The 27,388-nt window shown below is 44.1% G+C and overlaps 1 protein-coding gene across 1 annotated transcript; it reads right to left on the minus strand.

Moving 5' to 3' along the window:
• Positions 1-8,121: 8,121 nt before the first annotated feature.
• LOC127009547 (uncharacterized) lies at positions 8,122-26,793 on the minus strand. The gene is made up of 13 exons (XM_050882723.1): positions 26,589-26,793; positions 23,638-23,878; positions 22,473-22,789; positions 20,768-20,930; positions 19,653-19,780; positions 17,982-18,114; positions 17,165-17,352; positions 16,477-16,645; positions 15,168-15,328; positions 12,380-12,553; positions 10,959-11,207; positions 10,294-10,482; positions 8,122-9,555 (listed from the first exon to the last, which is right to left on the minus strand). The coding sequence occupies exons 2-13, from the start codon at positions 23,873-23,875 to the stop codon at positions 9,337-9,339; spliced, it is 2,328 nt and encodes a 775-aa protein (XP_050738680.1). The 5' UTR covers positions 23,876-23,878; positions 26,589-26,793; the 3' UTR covers positions 8,122-9,336.
• Between the last annotated feature and the right edge of the window lie 595 nt (positions 26,794-27,388).

Genomic DNA, 27,388 nt, shown 5'->3' on the forward strand with positions numbered 1-27,388 from the left:
CTCAGCCACCACCATGTCTGACGCCTACTTCGACAAGTACGACCACTACAACTTCGACGACAAGCTGATGCACTCGCGGGGCAGCGGCAAGAACAGGACGAAGATTGAGGCGGAGCAGAACAAAAACCACAACGAGACGGACGGACACACCAGGAAGATCGTCAACAACATAAAGAACAACATCACCAACAACAGAACGAGCGAGGCCACGAGTATAAAGCACTAGACGTGGCCCTCCTGTGTCCTTTCGTCAATGTGGTGAGCAGAGTGGTGGAGGTTGTTATGTGGTGAGGTTACATGACACTCCCATGTTCTTTGTTTTGATATGTTTGATTAATGCCAGTTTATCCTGCAGCGTTAACTCCTCAGACAGATTATTTCACTAAGTTGATAGAAACAGATTCCCATTATTTAACAGTAGCATCAACCCAGGTAAATGGCGTAGGTTCTTTCAGTAGTCATTGATTATTCTTCTGTACGTCAAATTCATCTCCCTCTTTCCTCCAATAGGCTCCCATAAGTATCATGTGTAATCCTCACGTTGATTGTGGCAGGTGTCAGTAGATGTCTCCCCATTATTGTAGGTCAGAAGGCGTCATGATTATTACTATTCTAGATACATCTCGAGAAGCATCCCGCCACAGCCAACAGGAAGTGGTTGCCGTGCGCGGCCACCTCTCTCCGAGGCGAGGCCAGCGAAGAGGCACGGAAGGAATTAGATATATTTATACTTTGCGGTTAAAATAATGTTCTTGCGAGGTGGAAGCTGCTCGTACTTGATGTTCACCGACGAGCAGGGGCGGCTTCAGGGTGGAGGGGTCTTTGTGGAGCTTAGTAAATCTTAAAAATGCCCCCCCCCTTCATTTTGCCCCCTTCAGCCTAATCCCTCTCACACACAAAGGAAGCTCCACTAAGCCTGATCTGAAAGGGGGGAAAATACTGGAACATCCCACTACATGCACAGTGTAATTAATTTTAACACTGGGGAGGAATTTAACAATCATTACAACCATTGTACAGAACATTATATCAGGGCTATAATGCGGGTCTCCGGAGCAATTTTATTTCTGTGGCCAGCCTTACATCGTAGTTACGAGGACCTCGGACACCATTAGATACGTGTGGCGGAGTCCAAGGGAGGCAAGTCTTGAGTCAGGGCCAGACCGGAGTTGCCAGATCGGCCGGGCGGTGCACACCAAAACTCATAATATTTACCTAAGTTTCACGTCTGTTTAGTCTGCTCTGTGGTAGGTAAAGAGGTCTTCCATCAAAAAGCCCATCATTATTATCGGGAATGTTCTACACAAGGCCAGACAACCCCGAGAAGAGCCCATCAGGACATTGATTAGAGCGATACGGCGTGTGCGTGCGTGCGTGTGTGTAGCGGCAAAGCTCTCTGGCCTGCGGTAGGTGCGTGTAGGAAAAAGAAGGCTGCCAGTTTCTCGGGCCACCGTTGTCTCCAACTGCCTGAAGCCTCTCGCGGCCGCCAGGAGGGTTGTCAACACGAGTATGAGGCCAAATCTTTAAAATTATATTAAATTTCAAACAAGCATAATGTCAAAGGCAATACTACTCAATGTCGCTCTTCTGTCCTAACATGAAGCCCCGTTATCTATCTAATTGTCGGGTGATTCGGGTGGCTTGAACAAACTGTACCACGTGTCTACCTTGTCACGCACCTGGTCACGTGACTTATCTTTGAGGTATACATACGCACTCCAGATAGGGGAACACAGGTGTGGGTCGTCCTATATGGTACGGATGGACGTGATAACCTCATTAGCTTTCAGACTTGAAGAATCTTGACCCTTCTCTCCACCTCCACTGCTACACCGCTTCTTTCATTAATTTTCCTTTCCCTAATTTCCTCTCCTGGCCCTCCCAACATCGCCTCTTCCTCATCTTTCATTTCCTTTCTCTTACTATTTTTCTCCTGTTCCTCACTACCTCCTCGCTTCCTCATATTTCCATCTTGCTTCATCTTTCATTACCTTTCTCTTAATAATTTCCTATCCTATCCCTCTCCGCCTCGATCTCGTCTCTAATTTTCTTTCTCTTACTACTTCTATTCTGCCTCTCCTGTTCCACATTCTGCCTCTCCTGTTCCACGCTTTCCACCAGTACACGAGGATTCGCACCGCACATCTGTTTAACATTGGGACAACTTCAGATTATTTCAAAGCAACAATCAAAAGGCTTAGTGCGTCGTGGTGCGGCATCCCCGACGGCCCCGCTGCCCCGCCCCGCCCAGCGTCTCGCATCAGCTGTTACCAAGCCGGCGGGAGGGCAAGGGACTCCGTGTGAACTGTAGTGTGTGTAGACAATCGCAGCCGGTGCACCAAATCTCACACCCCGATAGCAACCGTTAGCTCCATATTGTTGTCTTTTGTTTATTTACAATACGAATGTTTTGGTGGCGGTGGTGGTGGCCCGTGGAGGTGAGGTGAAGGTCGATCTCTCCCCCTCTCTCCCTCTTTACCCCCCGCCTCCTCACCCACCCACCCGCCCACCTCTTTACCCCTGCCTCCTCCAGTCAGTTCCAGTCTGCGGCGGGTTTCATGGCGTTGCTTCCTCGCTTGCGTTCTCATTATAGACACTTGTTTGGCTTATTCCGTGTCGACGCTCTGCACTGGGGCTTTCAGAGGTCTGATTTGGCGAATGTCTGGCAACACACACACACACACACACACACTTAAGGATTCGATAACAACTGATATCTTTCTTAGTGTTCTATATCTGGTCAAGTGAATAAGCTGTATATTTTCAGCTTCGGGGCATAACACAACTGGCATTCCAAGCGTGCTATAGCAAACTTCGAAACAAGCTAATGCTTTTGCTTTACCTGACCAATAAAACATGTCGAGTAAGCTCCTGGATAGTGCATTATATCTGTACTGCGTGTTATTGATAAGACGCGATGACGAAGCAGGTGAACGAGCAGGTGGGAGGCAGGGAAATTTGGAAGATTGCAACAAGCACTTCACTTAACCGTGTACACCCCTATTATCACATTAGTTCTCATCGTGGTTTCAGAAAAAAAACCGGAAAAATCATTTGTTTTGCTTCGAGAAACGGCTGTACAGAAACTCAAGACATACAACGTGGTTCCCTTTTTGTACGGGAAGTACAGATTAATGACTTTGGTTCTTTGCCACCGCGGAAGCCTCGATCAAGGCTTACAACCCTTCCAACTACCATAGCTAATGTCTTTCCTTCTCCCCAAATTGTTTACGAAGACTCAACCAAAACACAGTTACAAGTCTGTGTAATATTTGCTTCTGACAGCTACTGGTCAATGGACCGTTCGCTGAAAACCGCTGTATTCAGCACTCCCGCTTGGACCCGCCTCTCGCGGAAATGTATCCTATCTGTGAAGTAATGGTTATAAGTAAAAGTCTCAGCCTCCTAGAAGGGGAGTCATGGTTATAAGTAAAAGACTCTGCCCCCGCGCTAGTGTGTAATGGATGTGGGATGTGGGCAACTTGTAATTTCGCAGTAGAATTCATTTTCAATACAATGCCCAACCCCACGATATTAGTTAAAGGTACTAAAGTGAAATTGTGTGCAGATTTGTGAGTGTAAGGTCAGTGAAGTCTTTGGTGCTGACAGATTTTTTTTCTCCTTCCAGATATTTGTCGTCGAACCAAAGCTTAGAATTCCGGACCTGAACGTGGACCGCCTTTGGGATGAACGGGACCACCGCTGCTGCCACCGTGGACGCCGCGGGTGAGGGGGGTGACGGTGCCTTCCCCAGCACCTGCTCAAGATGACAGCTTGCAAGAGTTAGCCTTTCATTGTCATATTCCATTCTTGTTTATTGATTTGAGTCATGCCGATGCTGCCATGCTTGTTAACCTTTGCGTCAGCCTCTCACTGGACGGCCCCGGCCAGGCAGCAGCCACCCCCAGTGTTTTCTCTTATGTTATTTAGGAGTCTGATGACTGTTGTGCTCCGCTCCTGTGGCCGCCGCGCAGGGCTGTACTTGGACACGAGCTAGTCTTTCTTTATGGTTGTTTTCATTCATGCTTTCAGGGTTAAGGGGTTTGGACCTTCCTGTTATAGTTAATGAATCTGTTATAGTTAATGAATCTGAAGTAGGGTCGTGTGTTGGGGAAGGCGTGTTATGGCCCGAGGCACGTGAGGTCACCTCGCGTGGTACAAACACTTACAAGGTCAGTGCTGGTGGCTGGTTCTGTTGCCGGTGGCCACGGAGCTTCGTTGTCCTGTTGTAATGAATAAAGTGATTTTTTAAATAGTGTATAATTTTTCCTGTTTTCCACTCTTCTGAAAAAAATTGTGGTTGCTAATGCTGTCATGATAAGGAAACAAGATGAATTGCATGCATTGTTTCGAAAATTATTAAATACATAACAATTTATAAATTACAGACTTTTAGATGCCTAGCATTTACATCGACAACTTCGTGACTTGACGTAAGTATCTCTGGCTGGTGGTTCATCAACTGTAACAGTTTTCTTTGGCTTGTGTAACACAGTCATGGGACTAGGTGGGACTTGCAGCCCAACGAAACATCACTACGGCGTTGCTAACATCACATCTGCTAACGGAATATAATCATTTAAATATGGGGGTTGTCTAAGCTTAATCCTTATTTCTAGTAATTATATATTCTAGCGTTTCTTCATGACGCTTGAGTGACGTTAGCGTGGTAGGGTTTGGCCCACGACGTTTGACAACCACTGCCTGGCCTCCACTGCTGTGTGTGGCGTGGTGGAGGATCCGTGCGTCCGTTATGATGGCTGTGGGTGATTATGTCTATAGGCTATATTATAATACAGTCGTCATGCAGACACTTGCTGAATCACGCCAAGAACAAAGGTTAGCAACATTGAATCAAGGTAACAATGTATTACATAATCTGATCTTTGATTCACCATAAACATTTTTGAAACCAATTTGTAATAACGTCCGACAACCCTTAAAACAGATGGCGTCCTTCATTACAGCCACTTAAAAACACAACGCACATAAACAAATTAACAGGATATTGTACATTACGGATGAGAGTATACAGTTCGTGGCTTGGTCAGCTGTTCATCCCAGGCCCGGGGCAAGGTAACCTACGAAACTCGTCAGCAGCATTGCGGGTCTATGTACACGGTGAGGTGTGGCGCATCGTGGCACACGTGTCTTGCAGAGGAATGAACTGCGGCTAAGAATCTTTCCATGCAATTAGATGAGCAGCAACTCTAAATACATTAAAGTCTTCAATGGGTCAGAGAGCTACGTAGCGATAGTTAATTAAGCTTGCTAACTGCTGCGTGTCCATGTGCGCCAAGAAGCACCAACCTCACTCACAATGTTATGGTATCACGCTGAAGTTCCTTACGACTAGTGGACGACTATTGGACGACGTGTGCACGCTGGCGGGCACACTTACCCATGACCTGCGGCGGGTCTGCCGGCCAGCCTGCATCTTGCGGCCCATAGGACGTCACCTCACAAAACTAATGTCCTCCAGGAAACTATTGTTAATTTGGCAAGTATTGCAATATAAAAAAAAAGTTACTGAAAGCTCTTACCACGAATAGGTGACGCCAAAATGCCTGAGTATTATCGTCCCTATAGGTCAAAATATCCACAGGCAGCCACACGTTATCCTGATGTAGTTTCTCTGAGAATCCTTATGAAATGACGTCACGAGGACCAAAGACCCGAGGTGACTGGCAGACCTGTCCACGACGGCCTTGCACTTACCAGGCCACGCTGCGCCCCACGCCAGGCGGCGGCCCGCGTGGGGCAGGGGGCAGGGTGAGCTGGGCCGCGGAGCTGCGGCCTGTGTACACGGAGGCAGAGTAGCCTACCAGAGTAGATTGTGCCAGCTATTAGCACACACCATTACACTTAGTAATCATTACAGAAAAATATATACCCAGGATAACTAAGCTGAGGTGCAAGTTATATACCACGGCAGCCACTATGAATATAATTCGCCTGCGCCACTAACGGGCTGGGGCCGTCCAAGAGACTCTTGAAGAGAGCCTACCGACGCTATAGGCAGCACCTTAATTTTTTTTTTTTTGTCAAAATGAAGACTGATAAACATTCTTTGCTTTGACAGTAACTGATTTGTATTCCTCAGTTCAGTTTTCCAGGGTTTTCTTTTCCTGATATACACAACCAGATGAATGGAGCGCACTAACAGGCGGACACACCCTGATGATAATTATACCGGGTTATTATTGTTGTTGTGACCCAAGAAGGATCCGAGACGTAAGGGAGGGAAAGCTTCAGATGGCAGCGCGTGAGGCGTCCCTGACCTGCCCGGCTTACTATAATAACAACTACAGGTACATGCACGAACGTTACTCCAGGAACTTCATAATTCAACCTCACTCGCAAAAACAAATCAAAATTGCTTTAGGAGTCAGCTTGAGTTCGTAACTGTTTGTAAAGCAATCACTCTTTGTTATTTGATTTTTCAGGAGTACATGTTATTAGTTTTCCATTGGTAGACTAATCTTTTACTAATTTTTTTTTAACTGATGCTTGAGTCAATGAAATAATTTTAAAAGTTCTAAATGATCTTTTGTTTAGCAACTTTTGTCTTTGTGATCTTTAATGGGCGAATTCATGCACAGCTTGCCACTGACACGTGCGTATCAGCTTTAGATTCATTACCTCTCTACACTATTGAGCACGTGACTCTTGTTTATACACGTTAAACTACAACCTGCCTGGTAACTACTTTACAAAGCTCGGGGCTAAAGAGCGTCCCAAGGGAGGGAGGAGTAACACTAAGCGAGGAACAAGGGGGCCCAGCGTTACCGAGGCCAGCGTTACAGTTGCTATCACTCGCTGACGTGCGTGCCAGACAACCTCTCGTGGCTTCCGTGGCGCTGCTGGCGTGCTCAGGACCAGCATTACTAGGACTGCTCATCCACTAGGATCACACTGTATTCTCGACCCATGTATATATATATATATATATATATATATATATATATATATATATATATATATATATATATATATATACACACACATCTATATATATATATATATATATATATATATATATATATATATGTGTGTATATATATATATATATATATATATATATATATATATATATATATATATATATATATATATATATATATATATATATATATATATATATATATATATATATATATATATATTACACACACACACACACACACACACTTAATTTAGTATGATACTAAAACAACGTATATGCTAAAATATGAGATGGTCGATCTTTTGAGACTTTGAGAACTAAGTATAACTTGGATATGTAATATTAATTGATAACCAAAGGATGGGTGAAAGTAAAGCCGATTGCAAATGATCAAGGGAAGAAAAACTGAATGGACACATTCGACAAGAAAATGAGATCGCTGTTGCGTGCACGACACGTCTCGAAGGAAGGAACTAGAGGCTTCTCCTTACAGCGAGAGAGCAATGGTTATGGCTTCTAGATAGATAGATCAAGCCACAGATACATCTGCATAGAGATGGATAAATAAACAGGTCCATTGCCATGAGATACACTAGATAAAGCGATGGCTAAGGTAATGGCGAACGATACAAGTTTCCATAACATGTCTGCATATCAGTGAGGCTCGTGAGCACTAACGGGACCGATCAACCACGCGAGTCACCTGGCTAATACTGGAATCTTTGTACCTGCGAGCATGGGGTTGCTTGCGAGTGTCTCGTGGCGATGAAGAAGAGGTAATCCTGAACATTTTTGAGCTCTTCCTTAAGCTATATTGTACGCGTATACATCCATTTTTGTATGTCATGTAGTAAATAGTTTTAATTGTTCAGTGCACGTCTGGAAATTCTATGTTCGTAAGATTTCGTGTTCTGTTCACTCTATATAATTGGGAATCCTTAAAAAGAATTTCAATTATATTTCACCTTTGATTTTTTTAAAGCAGTATGAAATATTGCTGCCTTCTGAACACTAAACAGGTTAGCATTGTAATTCACTTTAGTAAACAGCCTTCAGGTGGAGCGCATATATATATATATATATATATATATATATATATATATATATATATATATATATATATATATATATATATATATATATATATATGCCCCCGCGCGCGCGCGCTCGCACACACACACACACACACACACACACACACACACACACACACACACACACACACACACACACACTCGCCCTTTAAAAAAAAAAAGTGACATGTTTAACACGTCAAAGGTTAGCGCACTCAGACAGCTCCATTGACATTACGAAGAAAAATCACAACGGCCCGAATCAGGCGTGAGCATTCATCTGTACAGAGTTGTGCAGTACAAAGTTTAACGTCCGAGGTTTCTGTGCACAACCGTGTTGGAAGCGACGGTGTTGAGGGGCGTGGGAGCACGTCGTTGCGTGCGTGGCCCTGGCGCAGGGCGGGCACCGAGCCGTTTTGCTACTTCCCTCTTCGGCCGGTGCTCCAGCAGGCGTGCCAAGACGCTCGCCTCGCCACGGCCACGCCCGCGCGCCGCCCCGCAGACACCACACCTTATGCTAAGATCAGCCTGGATACTTTTCTCACAGTGATTAATGTAAGGCAAACATTTTGCTTTCACTAAGCTGAGCTTTGGTGCTCGTCTTAGAGTTACTTTAGAGAGTTGGTCTGCTAGTCGTGAGCACGGAGGTTGGAAACCTTCATGGTTGTGAGTTAGAATGTTTGTGAATGAGATTGTTTATGAGCTAGAATGATTATTTATGAGTTACAGTGTTAACAAGTAAATTCATTTATTACGCTTGTGAGTTGGTTATCTGTGAGTTACATTATTTGTGCAGCTTATTGTCAGCAGATGAGACCTTTCGATACAAAATGAAAGTTGACATATTTGCGAGTTAGAGATGAAATAATGTGCGAGTCACTAAGTTTTTGAGTTCATCATCTACGAGTTGGATTACTTGTGCAGCTTATTGTCAGTATCGATGAGACCCTTTGATAATAAAAAGAAAGCGACGTATCTGCGAGTTAGAGATGAAATTATTTGAGTCATTATATGTTTAGGTTAATTATTTGTGAGTTGGATTACTTGTGCAGATTATTGTCAGCATAGATGAGACCTTTCAAGCATAAAATGAAATCTGACATACTCATCTGCGAGTTGGAATTATTTGCGAGTCATTACGATTATGAGTTAATGAAGTATTTGTGAGTTGGATTCTATGTGCAGCTTATTGTCAGTATCGATGAGATCCTTGGAGTATTTTGTGAGTAAATTGGATGCCTATTGACGCTGGAGCCACACACCTGCGCTGTCTCATGTGAGGATGCTGGGGCCCGCCAGGTCAATGTAGCTCCGGCGTCAGTCCACCAGATGACAGGGCTTGGTGGTCTGACGCCTCCACAGCAGGAAGCCCACGAAGATGCCCACGCACGTCCCCAGGATAGCCATGGAGAACCCGAGGCCGGCCATGCTCCCCGCGGTGTAGCCGGCCTTGAGGTAGCGCATGGACCGGTGACGCATATGTGGGTGCAGTGCCTCGGTGGTGGTGGTTAGCGAGCCGCACTTGATGGTCACGAACTTGGGGAGGGAGTGGGGGAAGGGAGAAGAGAGGAGAGGTGGGAAGTTAAAATCAACCCAGGGGTATAGTTTTAAAGATACATAGATTAAAGATCGTAATATTTCGGTGCAGAGTTTGAGGAGGTGAATATAATACATCTGATGCAATAGGATGGACTGGTGGAAAGGAAGAAAGAGGAGAGGCGAGATGAGAAAGTTAAAATAAACCCAGGGAATACTTTTAAACATACATAAAGATCGTAACCAAGTTGATTATGTTGGATATGACCATTAACCCATAAAAAATATGCGTCATAGAGAGCTCGTATAGTGAATGGGGTCTGGCAAACTAATATTGCTGAAACTGATGCTAAAGGAATGACCTACGAATTGCGAAGAAAAAGAAGTTCTTGATATGGATTTCAGTTTCAACAGACTAATATAGAATCCCAAGACACCAAACTGTACTTCCCTGCAAAACCTAGTGACTCCACACACCGGATGGATAACTGTCCTGTCTATAGTCTTCCAAATCTGTTGAGGCCGGTCTGGCGTAGGCTCCCGCGGGTCCTTTCCCCCTCCTCTGCTCTGCCACACAGTCCCAACACCTATCTCTTCCTCTCATATGTAAGCTGTAGGTAACATATGAGAGGAAAACATAGGTGTTGGGACTGTGTGGCAGGGCAGAGGGGAGAAATGGACCCGCGGGAGCCAACGGCAAAACGGACTCGACAATTTGGTTTCACTCTAGCGCCTTACCAGTTTCTTCTTGGAGGAAAGGTCGAGCTTCACAGAGACATTGTGGTTCTGCGTGATGTCGTGGAGCAGTTTGTAGGCGTCGGCCATGAGGAGCTGCGGCCGCGGAGTGATGATGGGGCCCGTGACGTCAGGCTTCTCCAGCAGCACGAACCACACGTCCACCTCCCCGGTACTCTGGCGGCTGCTCAGCTGGAGGGCGAAGGACAGGAAGGGTTAGGCTGTTAGAGTGATTCACGGTTACGGCTTCATTTCGGGAGAGACAGAACAAGAAAGGAAGAAGGGAGGGGAAAAAGGGAAAAGGGACGGGAGATTGAGGTGGAAGGAGAGGGCACAGGAAGGAAAATGGGAAGGAAAATAAGAGCACAAGAGGAAATAAGGGAGCAAAAGAAGGAAGGAAAGAAGATCACGAGAGGAATGAAGAGAGGTAAAGGAGGGAGAGGGCAAGGAGGGGAAATGGGAAGGAGGAATGAAGAACAGAAGAGGAAGGAAGGAAGGTATGAAGGGAGAGAGCGGGCAGAGGAGGGCAAAGAGGAGAGATGAAAATGCAAGAAACAAGAGAGAGGAGGGGGTGTTGTAACTTGTAAGAACGGAATGCGCAATAGCTCCATGCACACCACACTTCCTGGCACCCCTTGGGACTCACTCACGCAACAGAGAACACTCACAAACATGTCCGTGACCCTGAGCGGAGATACGCCCGCGATGCCAGCCACGGCGCGCCTGATGGAGTTCTTGGCGGCCTCGAGGTTGTAGTGGACCAGCTCGGTGTAGGAGACCTCGAGCGTCAGGATGAGGAAGAGGCGGTTGATGCGGTTGAGGCACGGGGAGATGTCGAAGTGGCGCCACGAGGGGTGTCCGTCGCGGTACTCGTAGAAGAACGTCTGCACCACGGAGGTCCAGTGGTACGGTTTGTCCTGAGGGTGAAGGGGAGAAGGTTTAGGGGAGGAGAAAGTTATGGTGTCCTTGTCCACTGTGTAAGACGTAAGATGGTGAAAAGAAGATCCATTCAGTTATTATTTAAAAGAAGATCGATTCAGTTATTATTTAAAAGAAGATTCATTCAGTTATTATTTAAAAGAAGATCCATTCAGTTATTATTTAAAAGAAGATCCATTCAGTTATTATTTAAAAGAAGATCCATTCAGTTATTATTTAAAAGAAGATCCATTCAGTCATAATTTAAAAGAAGATTCATTCAGTTATTATTTAAAAGAAGATCCATTCAGTCATTATTTAAAAGAAGATCCATTCAGTTATTATTTAAAAGAAGATCCATTCAGTTATTATTTAAAAGAAGATTCATTCAGTTATTATTTAAAAGAAGATCCATTCAGTCATAATTTAAAAGAAGATTCATTCAGTTATTATTTAAAAGAAGATCGATTCAGTTATTATTTAAAAGAAGATTCATTCAGTTATTATTTAAAAGAAGATCCATTCAGTTATTATTTAAAAGAGGATTCATTCAGTTATTATTTAAAAGAAGATCCATTCAGTTAATATTTAGGAGGATTAGAATATCTGAGAAAGGTGAGCAGTATGGGCGAGTGGAGCAAATGAAGGATCACTTAATTAGTCAAGAAAAAAAAATAGTAAGGTGTGAAAGAAAACTAAACAGATGAAGGAGGAGCACTCAAGAACACACACACACACAAAAAAAAAAATAATAATAAAAAAACAACAACAAACAAACAAACAAACAAGTAGGTGTATATCAGAGACGAGTTGATGTACAGGTGTGCTGATCAGTCAGTCAGGAACAATCAACACCATCAGCAATGAAAAAAGGTATCTGTAAGTAGGCCTCAACATTTTACATATAACACCCATTAAAAAAACACACGTCAAAACAAACACACACACACACACACACACACACACACACACAAACACAAACCACCTAACCAACCAACAAACAAAACAAAGAACAGGAAAAAACAAGGACTCACCACATCAACACACAGACACACAAACAAACAAACAAGCAAAAAACAAAGAACAGGAAAAAAACAAGGGCTCACCACATCAAGACAAACAAAGACACACACACACACACACACACACACACACACACACAAAGACTCACCACGTCAGCGATGTAGGAGGAGATGCCGATGGGGACCTGTCGCACCTTGTTGAACACCTCCACCTCCACCGTCCAGTTCTCGTGGGAAAAGAACACCTCCACCGTATAGTACTGCCCCTTCCGCACGCCCCGCTCAGCCACCCACACGTCGCACAAGATTCCACGGACCACACGCTGAAGACACAAGACGCAAACATTAGGTTACCACAATTAACTTGACTTTATAAAATCCCTAAGCTAAGTCAAGGATAGGTGCTAGATAAATCCCACACCCCCTTACACCCTCTACATCCCCTTACACCCTCCCTACACCCCCTTACACTTTCCCTACACTCCCCTAAGACACGCCTCACCTCCCTATACTCTCTTATATCTTTATGCACCCCCTTACACCTTCCCTACACCCCCTTATACTCTCCCTACACTCCCTTATACCCTTCCTACACTCTCCTTGCTTGCACCCCATTACAGCTCCCTACACTCCTTTACTAAGACAAACCTCAACTCCATATACTCCCTTACATCTTCCTGCACCCCCTTACACCCTCCCTCCATCCCTTTATACCCTCCCTACACTCTCCTTACACCCTATTACATCCTCCCTACATCACTCTACACCCCCTTACACCCTCCCTACATCCCTTCACACCCTCCCTACACCGTGTCGAAATTCATGTATGTATTCAGGATGGGATGTCTCACGATACCCGGATGTCTCATGACTCCACAGCGGAAATACATGCAGATAAGGAAGCTTGGATCAGTGTTGTGCGCAAGTGAGGATGTTATTAAGTATACGTAGAATATTTATCGAAGAGAATGCGGAGTGTTGGTACAGACTTCACAGATAACAAACACCTTGGAAAACGACATGTGACTTTTATATGCTATTTCTGTTTACGTCACAGGAGACAATTCAAGGGCACAGCAAATGTTAAAGAGAGCTAATAAACAAACAAAACAACATAGCAAAAAAACTGCTCTCCCCAGAAAACAAAATAAGAGATGTTCGAAATTAGCCTATAATCAAAAGAAATATCTAAGAGAACCCGTAAACGAAATAAAAAATGATAGTAATAACAAAAACCTGCTTCCCCCAAATAAAAAAAGAAAGAAGTCCTAAAATATAATAAAAACAGGTTGGGAGTGTGCAATGATGGTCGGCTTCTGTGATGGATAACCAATGGAATTCGTTTTGATCATTGCATATTTGCCAACTTTGTATACGTCTAATATATATGGATCACACCGTTTGTTATTCCATTTCCCATCAGTATTATTAGAGTACATAAACAGACAAACAAAAGGAAATAATAATAGAAAGTAAAATAATAATAAAAATAAGTAGAAGCCCCAAAATACGATCAAAACAGGTTAGAGAGATGTCTTAATAACCCTCCCCTTATATCCCACACCTCCATAATTGACAGCACTTTGACATATAGGCGCAGAAGAAGCAGGGGTGAACGGTCTAAGGCTACGTACCACTTAAGTATCTCCCGAGTAAAACAAACAAACATAAAAAAAGAAGTAGCAAAATATAATCAAAGTAGGTGACTCGATAATCCTCCCCTGGTAACTGAAAGCACTCTGACATATAGGTGCAGAAAAAGCAGAGGTGAACGGACGGACGTACCACTTAAGTATCTCCCAAGTAAAACAAAGTAAAAAAAAGTAGCAAAATATAACCAAAACAGGTGTTTCGATAATCCTCCCCCGGTAACTGAAAGCACTCTGGCGAAGGCGCAGACGAAGCAGAGGTGAACGGACGGACATACCAGTAGCAAAATATAACCAAAACAGGTGTCTCAATAATCCTCCTCTGGAAGGCGCAAGACGAAGCAGAGGTGAAGCAAAATATAACCAAAACAGGTCTCGATAATCCTCCCCCGGTAACTGAAAGCACTCTGGCGAAGGCGCAGACGAAGCAGAGGTGAACGGACGGACATACCACTAAGTATCACCCAAGTAAAAGTAAAAAAAATAAAAGTCGCAAAATTTAATCAAGGTTTCTCGATACTCCGCCCCCGGTAACTGAAAGCACTCTGACATTATAGGCGCAGAAGCAGAGGTGAACGGACGTACCACTCCACGGGTAAGGACGGCGGCGCGTGTCACCTAATGAATAGTCAAGACACTGAAGGAGAGGAATAGTGAACGAGGGGGAGAAGGGTCATCGGCCTCCTCAGCTCAAAGTGCGTAGTATGTGTGAACTCCAGATTTGTTTTACTTTTTTTTTTTACATCTGGAAGTGAAAGGAGAACAGGTGTGTGTGTGTGTGTGTGTGTGTGTGTGTTGGTGGCCGATCAGACGAATCAAGAGAAAAATAAGGATAGGAGGAAAATAAGGAAAGAAATAAGGAAAGAAAAGAGGAAAGACGAGAGAAAATAAGGTTACAGGTTGTGTTTGGAGAGAGAGAGAGAGAGAGAGAGAGAGAGAGAGAGAGAGAGAGAGAGAGAGAGAGAGTCACCCAAGGCCGCGATTCTAGTTAATGTTCCTCTGAGTCATGTAAATACGCAGTAGGTTTGGGAGAGTGAAAAAAAATGAATTAAAGAAAAACGAGCAGGTTATATAAACATGACTGCACACTACTACTACTACTACTACTACTACTACTACTACTACTATGATATCCCCCAAAAGTCAACCTCTCACCTCCTGACAACGAAAAAAATAAATAAAACGTCATTTATATGGATTCTGAGAGAGAGAGAGAGAGAGAGAGAGAGAGAGAGAGAGAGAGAGAGAGAGAGAGAGAGAGAGAGAGAGCACCAGCAGGCCTACTCACCGTGCCCTTGTAGAAGAACATGTTGGGGTCGATGGAGATGAGCTCGGAGGCGTGGCGCAAGCGGATGTGTTGGTTCTCGGCGGAGGCGGCGTCGAGGGCGGAGACGGGGATGCCCTGGATGCTGCAGTTGGTTGTCTTCTCGTTGATCATGTACTGGATGCCTGGCGGAGATGGATGACAGGTGGTTTTTTTCTTTTTACAGCAGAGGAGACAGTTCAAGGGCGTCAAAAAAAGAGAAAACAATAATGAAAAAAAAAAAAGCCCGCAACTTGCTGTTACTACGTTACTCTCTCTCTCTCTCTCTCTCTCTCTCTCTCTCTTTTCACATCTTACATATTGCAATTGAGTACATAATTTATATGTCGATGAGCGGGCAACTCTCTCTCTCTCTCTCTCTCTCTCTCTCTCTCTCTCTCTCTCTCGATGGATGATGACACAGCTAACATCACCGCCATCGACCTAACTAACGGGGTGGTGGAACGGTGGGGTGGAAAGTGTTATTGAGGTGACAGGGCAAGGAACAGGGAGTGGATGTTGCGTAACTGAAGGAGGGCGAAAGGCAAGAGGAGAGGGACGTTAAGACAAGAGTGTGTGGGGGAAGAGTTCCAGTAAAATAATGATAATGATAATGGGTGGCAGGAGTATAGGCGGCGAGGGGTAGGGAATGTGAGTTGATGCACAGTGTGATTGAAAAAGACTAGGAGGAGATTAAGACAGGGAATGAGTGGATGGGAGTGTTGCAGTATGGAGGGACCAGGAGACGAGAACATTAAGACAGGGAATGAGTGGATGGGAGTGTTGCAGTATGGAGCGAGGGATAGGAACTGTGTGTGGATGTGCAGTGTGGGTGAAAGGTGGCGAGGGACAGGGAGCGTGTGAATGCTGAGTGACTGAAAGAGGGCGAGGGAAAGGACACAGGGACATAGAGACAAGGAATGAATGGACGTGATATTGCAGTATAGACCAAAGGGCATGGATGCTCAGTGTGGGTGAAAGAAGGATGGGTGTCGTGAGGCAGGGAGTAGGTGAATGCTGAGTGGGTTAAAAAAGAAAAAAAAGTACAGGACACAGGGGCATTGAAACCGGGAGTGAATAAATGCGGGTCATAAGTGTGAATGGGCAGTGTGGTTAAAAGGAGGATAGGTGACGAGGGACAGAGAGCGTGTGATGTGCTGAGTGACTGAATGAGAACGAGAGGCATGGGACTGAGTGTATATAATTATACTGAGTGACTGAATGAGGACGAGAAGCATGGGACAGGGAGTGTGTGGCGGCGTCTGGTGAGGCCTGAGGAGGGGCGCGGACTCACCTGTCTTGAAGTCGTGGATGACGCGGTAGGTCTCCACGGCGAGGTCGGTGAAGCCCGGGATGTTGAGGAGGAACATGCCGTCCGCGTGGAAGTGCGGCCGATACGTGAAGGACACCAGCTTCTCCTCCGCCTCGTAGTGCTGAGACTCGTAGGCGATGGTGCCCAGGTTCTGACGGTGATGGTGATGATGATGTTAATAATAATAATAATGCTGCTACTGCTACTTTTTAGGTTACTGCTTTGTTTTAGTGCCTTGAGCTGCTTCCCTTGCCATAATGAATAGAAAAATAACCAATAAGTATAAATGATTGTAATAAATATCGATGATGATGATGATAATGATACAAATACTAATGATAAAAAAGGATAAGGACGAAGACGAGAAGGATGACGAAGAGGACGAGGAGAAGGAGGAGGAGGAGGAGGAGGAGGAAGAGGGGGAGAACGAAAACGAAGACTAGAAGAAGGAGGACGATGAAGAGGGGGATGAGGAGGAGGAGAAGGAGGAATATGAGGTAGGAGGACGAGAACAAAGAAGACGAGGAGAAGAACAAGTAGGAAGAGAAGAGGAGGAGGACAAACAGGAGGGAAAAAAGGACGAGAACTGAGAGGAGGAGGAGGAGGAGGAGGACGACAACGAGAACGAAACCAAGGACGAGGACGAAGAAAAAGAAGACTCACAACTCACCTGGATCACAGTCTCCATGGTGAGGGAGAACTGGTTGGCAAGCTTGGGCAGGAACTTCCTCTGCTGCACGGGACACACAACCCCGGGCGGAGTGGACACCAGCTCCGTCGTGGGCACCGTGCTGGCGGCCCATGACCTGACCTGGTAGCGGAGCGAGAGCGGACCGTTGGGCATCATGAACACTCGGCCTGCAGGAGAGAGAGGGCATGGTAGTGGTTAGGTTGTTGTTGTTGTTGTTGTTGTTGTTGTTCTTCATCTTCTTGTTATTAGTGTTGTTTTTCGTTTTTGTTTTATTTTCTACTTTTTTTTTTCCATTTTTTTCCTTTTTTTTTTCTCTTTCCTATTCCTGTTCTTATTCTTGTTCTTGTTTTCATTCATTCACTCATTCATTCACCCATTCAATCACTCATTCATTCAGCCATTCATTCACTCACTCATTCACCTATTCAATCACTCATTCATTCAGCCATTCATTCACTCATTCATTCAGCCATTCATTCACCCATTCAATCACCTATTCATTAAGCCATTCATTCACTCATTCATTCAGCCATTCAATCACTCATTCATTCAGCTATTCAATCACTCATTCATTCAGCCATTCAATCACTCATTCATTCAGCCATTCAATCACTCATTCATTCAGCCATTTATTCACCCATTCAATCACCCATTCATTCACCCATTCATTCACTCATTCATTCACCCATTCATTCCTACATTCATCAGCCATTCATTCACCCATTCATTCATCCATTCATTCCTACATTCATCAGCCATCATTCCTACCATCCCTCCTCTCATGCTCCCTACTTACCCGATCCCTTGAGGGTGAAGGACACGGGCGCCAGGTCCTTCACGGTGCGGGTGTAGACAGCCTCCAGCGTCATGTCGCCCCTGGTTGCGCGCCACACGACCACGTTGACTCCGCCCACACCCGCGATCTCGTGCTGGGGACGGTCACGAACACAAGCACTTTTAATTTCAACAGGTCACAAGGATACAAGGATACAAGGACACACAAAAAAAATGGGTCGGTGTTCTCAGAAGCTTCCACCTCTCATGTCAACTATATCCAAAGTCCGGAAAGGAGATTAATCGGGTTTTAATGAGTGTTTTTTCACGTCCTCGGTACAGAAGAAGGATAAAACCACTACCGGGGTCATTAAACTACCCCTGGAAATGGCCCAACTCCTACGAAAGCCTTGTCAAATGTATGAGTTTGGGCTCCGAAATGGTTCTTGGAGATTTTAATACAACGCTTAACATCGAGGAAGCAGATACACCAAGAGATGGGTGATATATGAAGTTTCTAGTTGAGGAGTTCAGTTTCAGATGAGAGATAACGTAACCGACCATAGGCGTAATATAAATTAACTCGGAAAGCGAAGAGAAACATTAGATTTGACTCAGGATTAAAAAACAGTCTTCCTCAGCCCTCGACGGATGAAAGGAAGGAAGGGTCACCAAGGGAAGGGAAGGCTATTGGACAGGGAAGGTGTGATCAGACATGCAAGGAAGGTCCCACGTGTGAAAGGGACAGTATTTACGAGCAGGTGTGTGGTGCTGCTCAGTTTGCTCACCTATTCACACACACACACACACACACACACACACACGTGAAGCAGAGGTGGGACAGGTGACTCATTACTGACTCACTCCTCTATACACACACTGCCACGTGACCCGACACACCTGAGATACGAAGCGACGAGGGGGCTTGGGAGGTGCACGCGAAAAGGACGAAGAGGCCAGTTCGACAGTACAACACAGAGTCATTGTAAGCGCCGAAACCAAACTATATTCACCACAATGATCTGTTATCTCTACTCAATACCAGATACTAGAGAGATTTCCTGTGTGGTTTTCTAGTTAACTTCTTTTTATATCAACGCCAAACACTATACAAGGAATGTTCATGGTGTTTTGTGTTTGGTTGAGGAGCTTACAAATTTGCTGTACTGGACTGTAAAACTGGTCCTTAGATATTTTGTCGGTAAATGTTTGGCTTATTTTTTATGGAATGAAAAATAAACCAATGATCGACCAAGCTCAAGCTCATCCCTATGCTGTCTACCTTCCTAATGCAAGAGTCAACCAGTGTCATCAATCCTTTCATCCCTTTTATTAATTTTGAAATAGCCCCCCATCGTCTGCATGTCCTCCTTCCTATGACTTAAACTTTCTAGAGGAGAGTATGAAAACAATTCTCCACCCCAAAACTTCTGATCTTGTGTTACCGTAAAGGAAGCAGTGTGTTGTCGCTTTTTTCTTTTATTGTTTTACCCTTGTGCTCCCTCCTTCGCCGCAGAAGATGAAGGAATAAAAAATCATGGTTGCAAATACTCTCTCTCTCCCTTCTACCCTCTTGCCGCCGTCCCTTACTCCTTCCCTCTCTCCATCCGTTCCTCCCTCCCTCACTCCGTACTCTCCGAACACTCCTTCCCCTTCTCGGACAGGACTACCAGAGGGGTTGGGAGGGACTTACCTCAGTGTAGGTGGGGTTACTGGTGCGCAGGTGGTTCAGGAGGGTGCCCACGGCGACGTAGGGACGACACCAGCGTCGGGTACAGAAGCATCGCTGGGGCAATCCGCTGGCCCGGGCACACCTCACGCCTGGAAGGGGGAAGGAAAAAAAATGACATTGTACTAAACTCTTACAAGTGCCAGTGATTTCGTCTTTTTTGATCATTTTGTTCTTAGTTTACGGAGCAATCTTCTAGTGACGCCTGGGAGCTTTCATATACACACGTAACTGCTTTTTCTTCTCTTTTTTTTTCTCTCTTTTAAGCCGGCGTGGTCAACCCGAGGATCTAAGTTCGAGTCCCACTGATGCATGATGATTATATTCAACCATCGCTGAGTTGCGGAAGATTACCCACATGCTGCCCAGATCTTCAATCAATTCTAACTTCAGCGGCTTCGGCAAAGAGGAGCACCGGAGGGGAGTATGGGTCAAGTAAGGGGATATTACACTAGGCGAATTTTCAGTGGATCTTCAGTCAAACCACGATTTCCGCTGGCGTGGTTCTCATTTGTTTCTTGTTATTGCTGCCGCTGCTGATGGTGAGTAATACCGTCGTCCTTGGGTGAAATCTAGCGTAGCTTTGGAAGATCGTGGACACGTCAGAAAACCACGGAATTATGAGAACCACGCCAGCGGAAATCGTGGTTTGACTGAAGATCCACGGAAAATTTGCCCAGTGTAATAGCCCCTTAAGAGCACCGTTGGCAAATTATCGTACTCAGAGCATAGTATTTACCGGTTTCTGACGCCTAACAATTGCCAAGAACATCAGGAATTAACTGCTTTAACGATAAATATAAATGAATCTAGTTATTGGGGACCGGGCGACAGTTTTTCGGTCGGAAGTTGGTAAATATAAGAGGCTGAGTACGACAATCTGGCAATGTAGGGTAAGTCATACATCACGGCAGCCACTATAAATAAAATTCCCCTGCGCTACTAACGGGCTGGAGTCGCCCAAGAAACCCCTCAAGGAAGAATACCGGGTCTATAGATACCACATTAAAAAAATAATAATAAAAAAACATATCTGCTTTCTGTATCGATTCTCCCAAACCACCTGCAGCCTCGCTTACCTTCCAGCAGGTATCCCTCGGCCTTCAGGGGGGAGAAGATGCATGACACGTTGAGGTTCTCGGAGGTGAGCTTGTGGGACGCCCAGCCATCGTTCTCCCGCTCCAGCACCGTGAACTCCTCCAGCACGTGCAGATCCTTCACCTCCACCGTCATCTCGTAAATCTGAGGAGTGGGTGGCAGGGTAAGTTATCAATTAATGGAGACTAAGGGTCATATTCTTAAACCTTTCGGGGCACTAGCACACATATTGGACAAGGCTTTCGTAGGAGTTCTGAGCATTTCCAGGAGTAGCTTTATGACCCTGGTGGTAGCTTGATCCTTCTTCTGTACCGTGAACCTAAAATAACACTCATGAGAACACGACTGATCTCATCTTTGGCCTTTGGAAACAGTTGATGTGAAAATCGAAAGCGTCTCAGAATACCGACATAAGTTATCATGTGAAGGAAAAGAAGGGGAGGAGAGAGGGGGGGTTAAGTTACTATTTAGGTGAGGTCATATGCACAGTTTGGTGGTCAAGTTCATTTAGGGTAGAGGTCAGAATCATCACAAGGATATAGTGCACGGTCGGGAGGGGTCATCATTCATCGTCTTGCCATATAGTATAGTATATAGGAAGGTAATATGGATAATGGATACAGTGAATATGGATGTAGTGGCACGATGAAGGAAGGAAGGAGTTCATGTATGTGGAACCAACTAACGAGGAAGAGAACATATAGTGATGACAAAAGGATGAAGAGAGGACGAGATGCAACGGGACTGGTAGGAAAGGGGAAAAACACGCTTAACAGTAGAATGTGTAAGTCATGGAGGGTGAAGCAATGGTCTGGTGGGGAGAGGAATGGGAAGGGATGTGAGTGCAGCTGATTGCATGTGCGGCGTGAAGGGGAACAAAGCGTAGGCTGTGACAGAATAAAAATAAAGGGGGGATGTCAGGGCAGGAAACGGAAGGAGAGAGGAATGACCTGATGTGAGGGAAGGGAAAGAAGGGAGTGCATGGAAGGGGGGGGAGAGAGAGAGAGAGAGAGAGAGAGAGAGAGAGAGAGAGAGAGAGAGAGAGAGAGAGAGAGAGAGAGAGAGAGAGAGAAATAAAAGATGAGAATAACGTTGAAAAAGGTGTTACAGCAACGATATTAGAGAGAGAGAGAGAAGAGAGAGAGAGAGAGAGAGAGAGAGAGAGAGAGAGAGAGAGAGAGAGAGAGAGAGAGAGAGAGAGAGAGAAGGAGAGGAAACATGGAAATGCGTGCAACAGAAACCCTATTGGCTCATCACGAGGTTGCCCGCTCTAGTAATTTAATCTGCTCGACAATCGCTTCGTGCCTGCAGGAGGAAAATGATGATGATGATGATGATGACGATGACGATGAATAAGTAGAGGAAGAAAAGTAAGTAGAAAACGAAAAAGAAAAAAACAATAACAGTAACAAAAGGAAAATCGACATCAACAACAACAAAAAAAAAGGAACAAAAAACAGGAAGAACGAAGAAGAAAGAGAAGAGCAAGAACAAGGAAAAAGTACAAAAACAAGAATGAGAACAAAAAGAAGAAATTAATATAAGAGACAAGATGAGGCGATACAACAGCCAGTGTGAGTGATTTTGGAGTCATTTCATTGATAAGTAAAAAAAAGAAAAAAAAAATCGCCACACCTCATAAAAAAAGTAAACAAACAATAGCTAAAAAAAAAAAACTATACTCACAGGAGGAAGCTTGGGCACAGGGGGGGCGGGAGGCGTGCTATGGGTCGCTCTGGTGGTAATGGAGGCGGTGGTGGTTGGGGTAGCAGTGGTGGTGGTTGTGCTTGGCTTGGTGGTGGTGGTGGTGCTGGTAGTGGTGGTGGTGGTTGGCGGGATCGGTGTAGTGGTAGTGGTGGAGGTAGTGGTGGTGGTGGTGGTGGGTGATGTGGGTGGTGGGCGGGCCGGGGATTGCTGGTGCTCTTGTTGTTGTTGTTGTGGGATGTGGGTGAGGCTGGGCGTGGAGACGGGCGGGGTGGGCGTGTCCTTGTTGGTGAGCGGGTCTGGAGGAGGCGAGAACAAGGTGGTGTTATGACGCTACTTAAGCAAGCCTATTCAAAGCGTTTAAGTCGTAGGCAGGAAGAAATTCAGACAAAGGATTATTATCGCTATTATAAAAATATTTGGTAAAACTATTATCACTACTATTTATACTACTACTACTACTACTACTACTACTACTTCAACAACTATAGCAGCAACTAAAACAACTATTACTACTACTGCTACTACTTTACGTACAGAAACAACTAACTAACTACTACTACTACTACTACTACTACTACTACTACTACTACTACTATTACTACTACCTCCATCACTACTTATTCAATAAAAATCATTTATACTACCACTGCTAACTATTAGAATACACTATTGCCAAAACTGCTATTTCATCACGCACCTGCCAAACACACACTAGACTTCCACACACCTCACCAAACACACCCTTCATCTGTTAAGCGAATTAGCTATTATTTTTACACCCTTCCCCCTTCTTTTCTCTTTTTTATTCTCCTTACTTTACTGTCACTGTCTTATTTGTTCGTATCCAAGTCAGTCTGCTTATCGAGGGGACTATTTCGATCTATTATTTTTATTTTTTTTATTTTCCCTTGATGCCTTTTCGTAGAAGTCAATAATACTAATGATAATAATACTAATTACACTACTGTTACTACAACTACTACTACTACTACTACTACTACTATTACTACTACTACTACTACTACTATTACTACTGCTACTACTACTACTACTACTACTACTACTACTACTACGAATAATACTGCTATAATAATAATAATAATAATAATAATAATAATAATAATAATAATAATAATACACACACCTTGAGCTGGCGTCTCATTAGCAGAGGTCTTGGCTTGAGTGGGTGGCGGCTCCTCGGACGTGGGTGTGGGTGCCGCCGTGGAGTGGGTGGTGGAGGTGGAGGTGGGCGTGGGCGTGTCGGTGAGTCCTTGTGCCAGCGGGGGAGGGCGGGGCGTGGCCGGGCTAACTACGCCGCCCGCTCCGCCTGCCCCCACTGCAAGCATCACCACCATCACCGCCGCCGCAGGCCACACACGCATGGCCTGCAATATGAGGAGATCTGTGTTATTTTTTTTCCTATGAGGGGAGATGTGTTATTTTTTTCCTATGAGGGGAGATCTGTTATTTTTTTCCTATGAGGGGAGATGTGTTATTTTTTTCCTATGAGGGGAGATGTGTTATTTTTTTCCTATGAGGGGAGATCTGTTATTTTTTTCCTTTGAGGGGAGATCTGTTATTTTTTCCTATGAGGGGAGATCTGTTATTTTTTTCCTATGAGGGGAGATCTGCGTTATTTTTTTCCTATGAGGGGAGATCTGTTATTTTTTTCCTATGAGGGGAGATCTGCGTTATTTTTTTCCTATGAGGGGAGATCTGCGTTATTTTTTTCCTATGAGGGGAGATCTGCGTTATTTTTTTCCTATGAGGGGAGATCTGCGTTATTTTTTTCCTATGAGGGGAGATCTGCGTTATTTTTTTCGGTTTACTCGGGTATCAAATTAGTCCGTTTTTATCGTTCATTCGCCATCATTTAGTAACTTTCAATAAGCCTTTTCCTTTTTTCCTCATATTTAATCACAAGGTATTTGCATAAGGATGTTCTCATACGACTTGGGTGACAATATATCAACCCGCTGCTTTAAACCTTCACATTAACACGCCATAACTCTCACCTCGGCCAGTTTCCCTCATTCATCACAGCAAAAATGAGCTTCTTTAAGTGTATCTTGTTAACGGATGAACTAACATACACGCAGATAAAACAAACAAACAGAGGGTCAAAGACGAAGACATTATCGCCCTTCTGGAGGCGGGCAATCAAAATGTCATTAACTTGCTGTTCCACGTAAAAAGAAGACAAACGACTCGGAGATATAATGATCACAGGAGTTCCACTGGTGTTTAGTTGTTGTCTTACATAATTTGCACGGCTGTGAAATATATGATGATTGTTAGATGTGACAATGATTATGTTGATGGATGAGTTCTTTTTTCATCATGATACTGACTGTAAGGCACGTCTTTTTTTATAGCAAAGGAAGCAGATAAAGGGCTAAAACAAAATAGCCTCTCCTCCCTAAGTTGACCTCTCTTTTGGCCACTCTTCTGAACTCTTTTTTTTTATATATATATTTTTATAGGGGTAGTGTTTAGCGGGCTTTTTTTCTCATTCATTATTTTTTGTCCCTTGAGCTTTTTCCTTAACTGTAATAAAAGAAAATAAAAAGAAAGTAAAACGCCCACATTCTCCGCATTCTGCCTCATTCTCAGTGTTGCCACTTAGTTTTAAGAAGTAGCACCAGATTGCACCAGTAAGAAGTACCAAATGAGACTGAGTAAATATAACATTATTTACTGGTCTACATACCTTTAAAAATGTAAATCTATCTCCTCCTGGGTTGCTGAAGGTGTTGAATACTAACGAAGAAGTACATGGCAGGACATAAATATGTTACGACTTACGACACTATTCATTTTATTTCCTCAATGTATAGAACAAAAATACCATCTCCTTATTTAGACCAGATCTAGTGGAAGTCGTACTTTGTACACCCCAAAGTACCAAATCTGGTACGATCGAACTAAAAACGGCAACACTGCACGGTCATTCTGCCTGCTACTCGTGGCCTGCACCGCCCTATACGGCTTTTGAAATAGCAATGAGATGATTGGACTTGTGAGTGACACTGACACGTTCGCTGCACCCTCAGGAATAACGTTCACTTCATCGTCGGTGCTGTTCTTTGCTTGTACTACACCTTCATCCAGGAAAAAAACAAAAGCGCAACAATATTAAATGAACTTTACACTATATAGGGATGTTGGTTATTGTTGTAATTGGCTATCAATATAATAACATCAACAATAACAAGAACACTGATGCCCATAACACTAATACTGATGATGATGATAACAACAACAACAACAACAAAAACAATAATAATAATAATAATAATAATAATAATAATAATAATAATAATAATAATAATAATAATAATAATGCACGACCTTTATCGATGTCAGAGATAAATTTGTATCTCTTTCTTGGAACTAACAATTATTATAACGTGAAAAAAATATAAAAATAAAGATTTCCCAACATGGTTTTGACGTGGTGTGATGCTCAATTATTATTATTCTCCGTCACTTCCCACGAGCAGCTAAACACACACACACACACACACACACACACTGAGTACTACATGACTCCAAAGTGTCCTAGAGCATCAAGCAACAATAGATGTCCTTGTGATTCTTATTAATTCATGACAAACTATGGAAAGATGCATCAGTGGGTTAATTGAGTTATAGGAGAAAGGGTAATACAGAACTAACTGGGGGTGACAAAGGATAGGAAATAAACCACCATCCTATAATGAGACTTGACAAACCGATATGCCAGGTCGTCTTAAGATTAAACTTTTGTGTATTTGCGCTGCCAGGGAAAATATAACAGCTATCTCGTGGTCAAATTTCACGGACACTGCACAATACTACTGCAGTGACATTTGGGATAACTGTGCATTCCTTTCACTTGGGGTGGCCGAGGAACAGAGTCTCCCAAACACAGAGACGGTTGACGTGCTGCCCAAATATCATTCCGGCGTCAGATGAAGGCCATGGACGGGATGGTGTGTGACAGGCAAACCTTAGCTTGATATCGATTACCGCGGCAGACAACCAAATAACACGAGGCAGGATATATTTACATTGGCGTGTTTTCCCTCCACAACCTGAGCCGACCATAGTTACCTGTTACTGCTCACTGCTATGTTCAAAGGCGTGGCTCGTTCCCCTGCGGCTGCCTGGGTGCGGAGAGGACGAAGAAGGCGCCGAGGGAGGGATGCTGCGGCCACTAGTTCCCGCTGATGCGCCAGTTGCCGACTGTCGCCCGTCAGTCTCCGCTCCGCCCCGAGTTCTCGTACATTGTTTTGGACAGCCACCCACGGCAGGCCTACGCTCATGTCATTGCTCTGAATTAGTCTTAACATAGAACTCATTCTCATTTGACCCTTGTAATGCCTTGAACGAAATCTGTATCAAAATGTTTCGGCAGTGCTGCTTAATATATCGTTATGAGGTAAAAACTTCCACTCTATTTAATTTATTTCCTTTCTCAGTAGTACTATATTTTGTGTATCTATAACAAAAGCACTCCTAAACATCCCTTCCCTTCGAATAATATTATGCATTATTTGAAGGAAGTCATTGCAAATTGTCTCAACATTTCGTAGCGCGACTGTACATTGTTTTGGACAGCCACCCACGGCAGGCCTACGCTCATATCATTGCTCTAAATTAGTCTATTAGATCATAACAAGACGATTAGAAAATGCAGTCAATTTTAATGGGTGAATTATACAACAACCCGGATCACCTAACTCACCGAAGCATCAAATTAGGAAAAGACGGAACTGCTCGATCGTACTATACGTTGCACAAATTGCTTTCGAAACGTTGTCAGTCAGTTTTGGATGATTATTAAAGAATGAGGATAGTTATTACATGTAGGGCCAAACAGTGCTCACTCCTGATGGCGTGTTTTTTCTTCC

Source organism: Eriocheir sinensis, chromosome 41 (genome assembly GCF_024679095.1).
Source record: "Eriocheir sinensis breed Jianghai 21 chromosome 41, ASM2467909v1, whole genome shotgun sequence".
Classification (NCBI taxonomy): Eukaryota; Metazoa; Arthropoda; class Malacostraca; order Decapoda; family Varunidae; genus Eriocheir; species Eriocheir sinensis.

Bases quoted from the DNA above. Each gene is read 5' to 3' on its own strand.
- LOC127009547 (XM_050882723.1), bottom strand. From the start codon at position 23,875: ATGCGTGTGTGGCCTGCGGCGGCGGTGATGGTGGTGATGCTTGCAGTG. The intron at 22,790-23,637 runs GTGTGTGTATTA...CGCCTCCTCCAG, and splicing joins TAATGAGACGCCAGCTCAAG to ACCCGCTCACCAACAAGGAC. The intron at 19,781-20,767 runs GTAAGCGAGGCT...TCCCCCTTCCAG, and splicing joins CGAGGGATACCTGCTGGAAG to GCGTGAGGTGTGCCCGGGCC.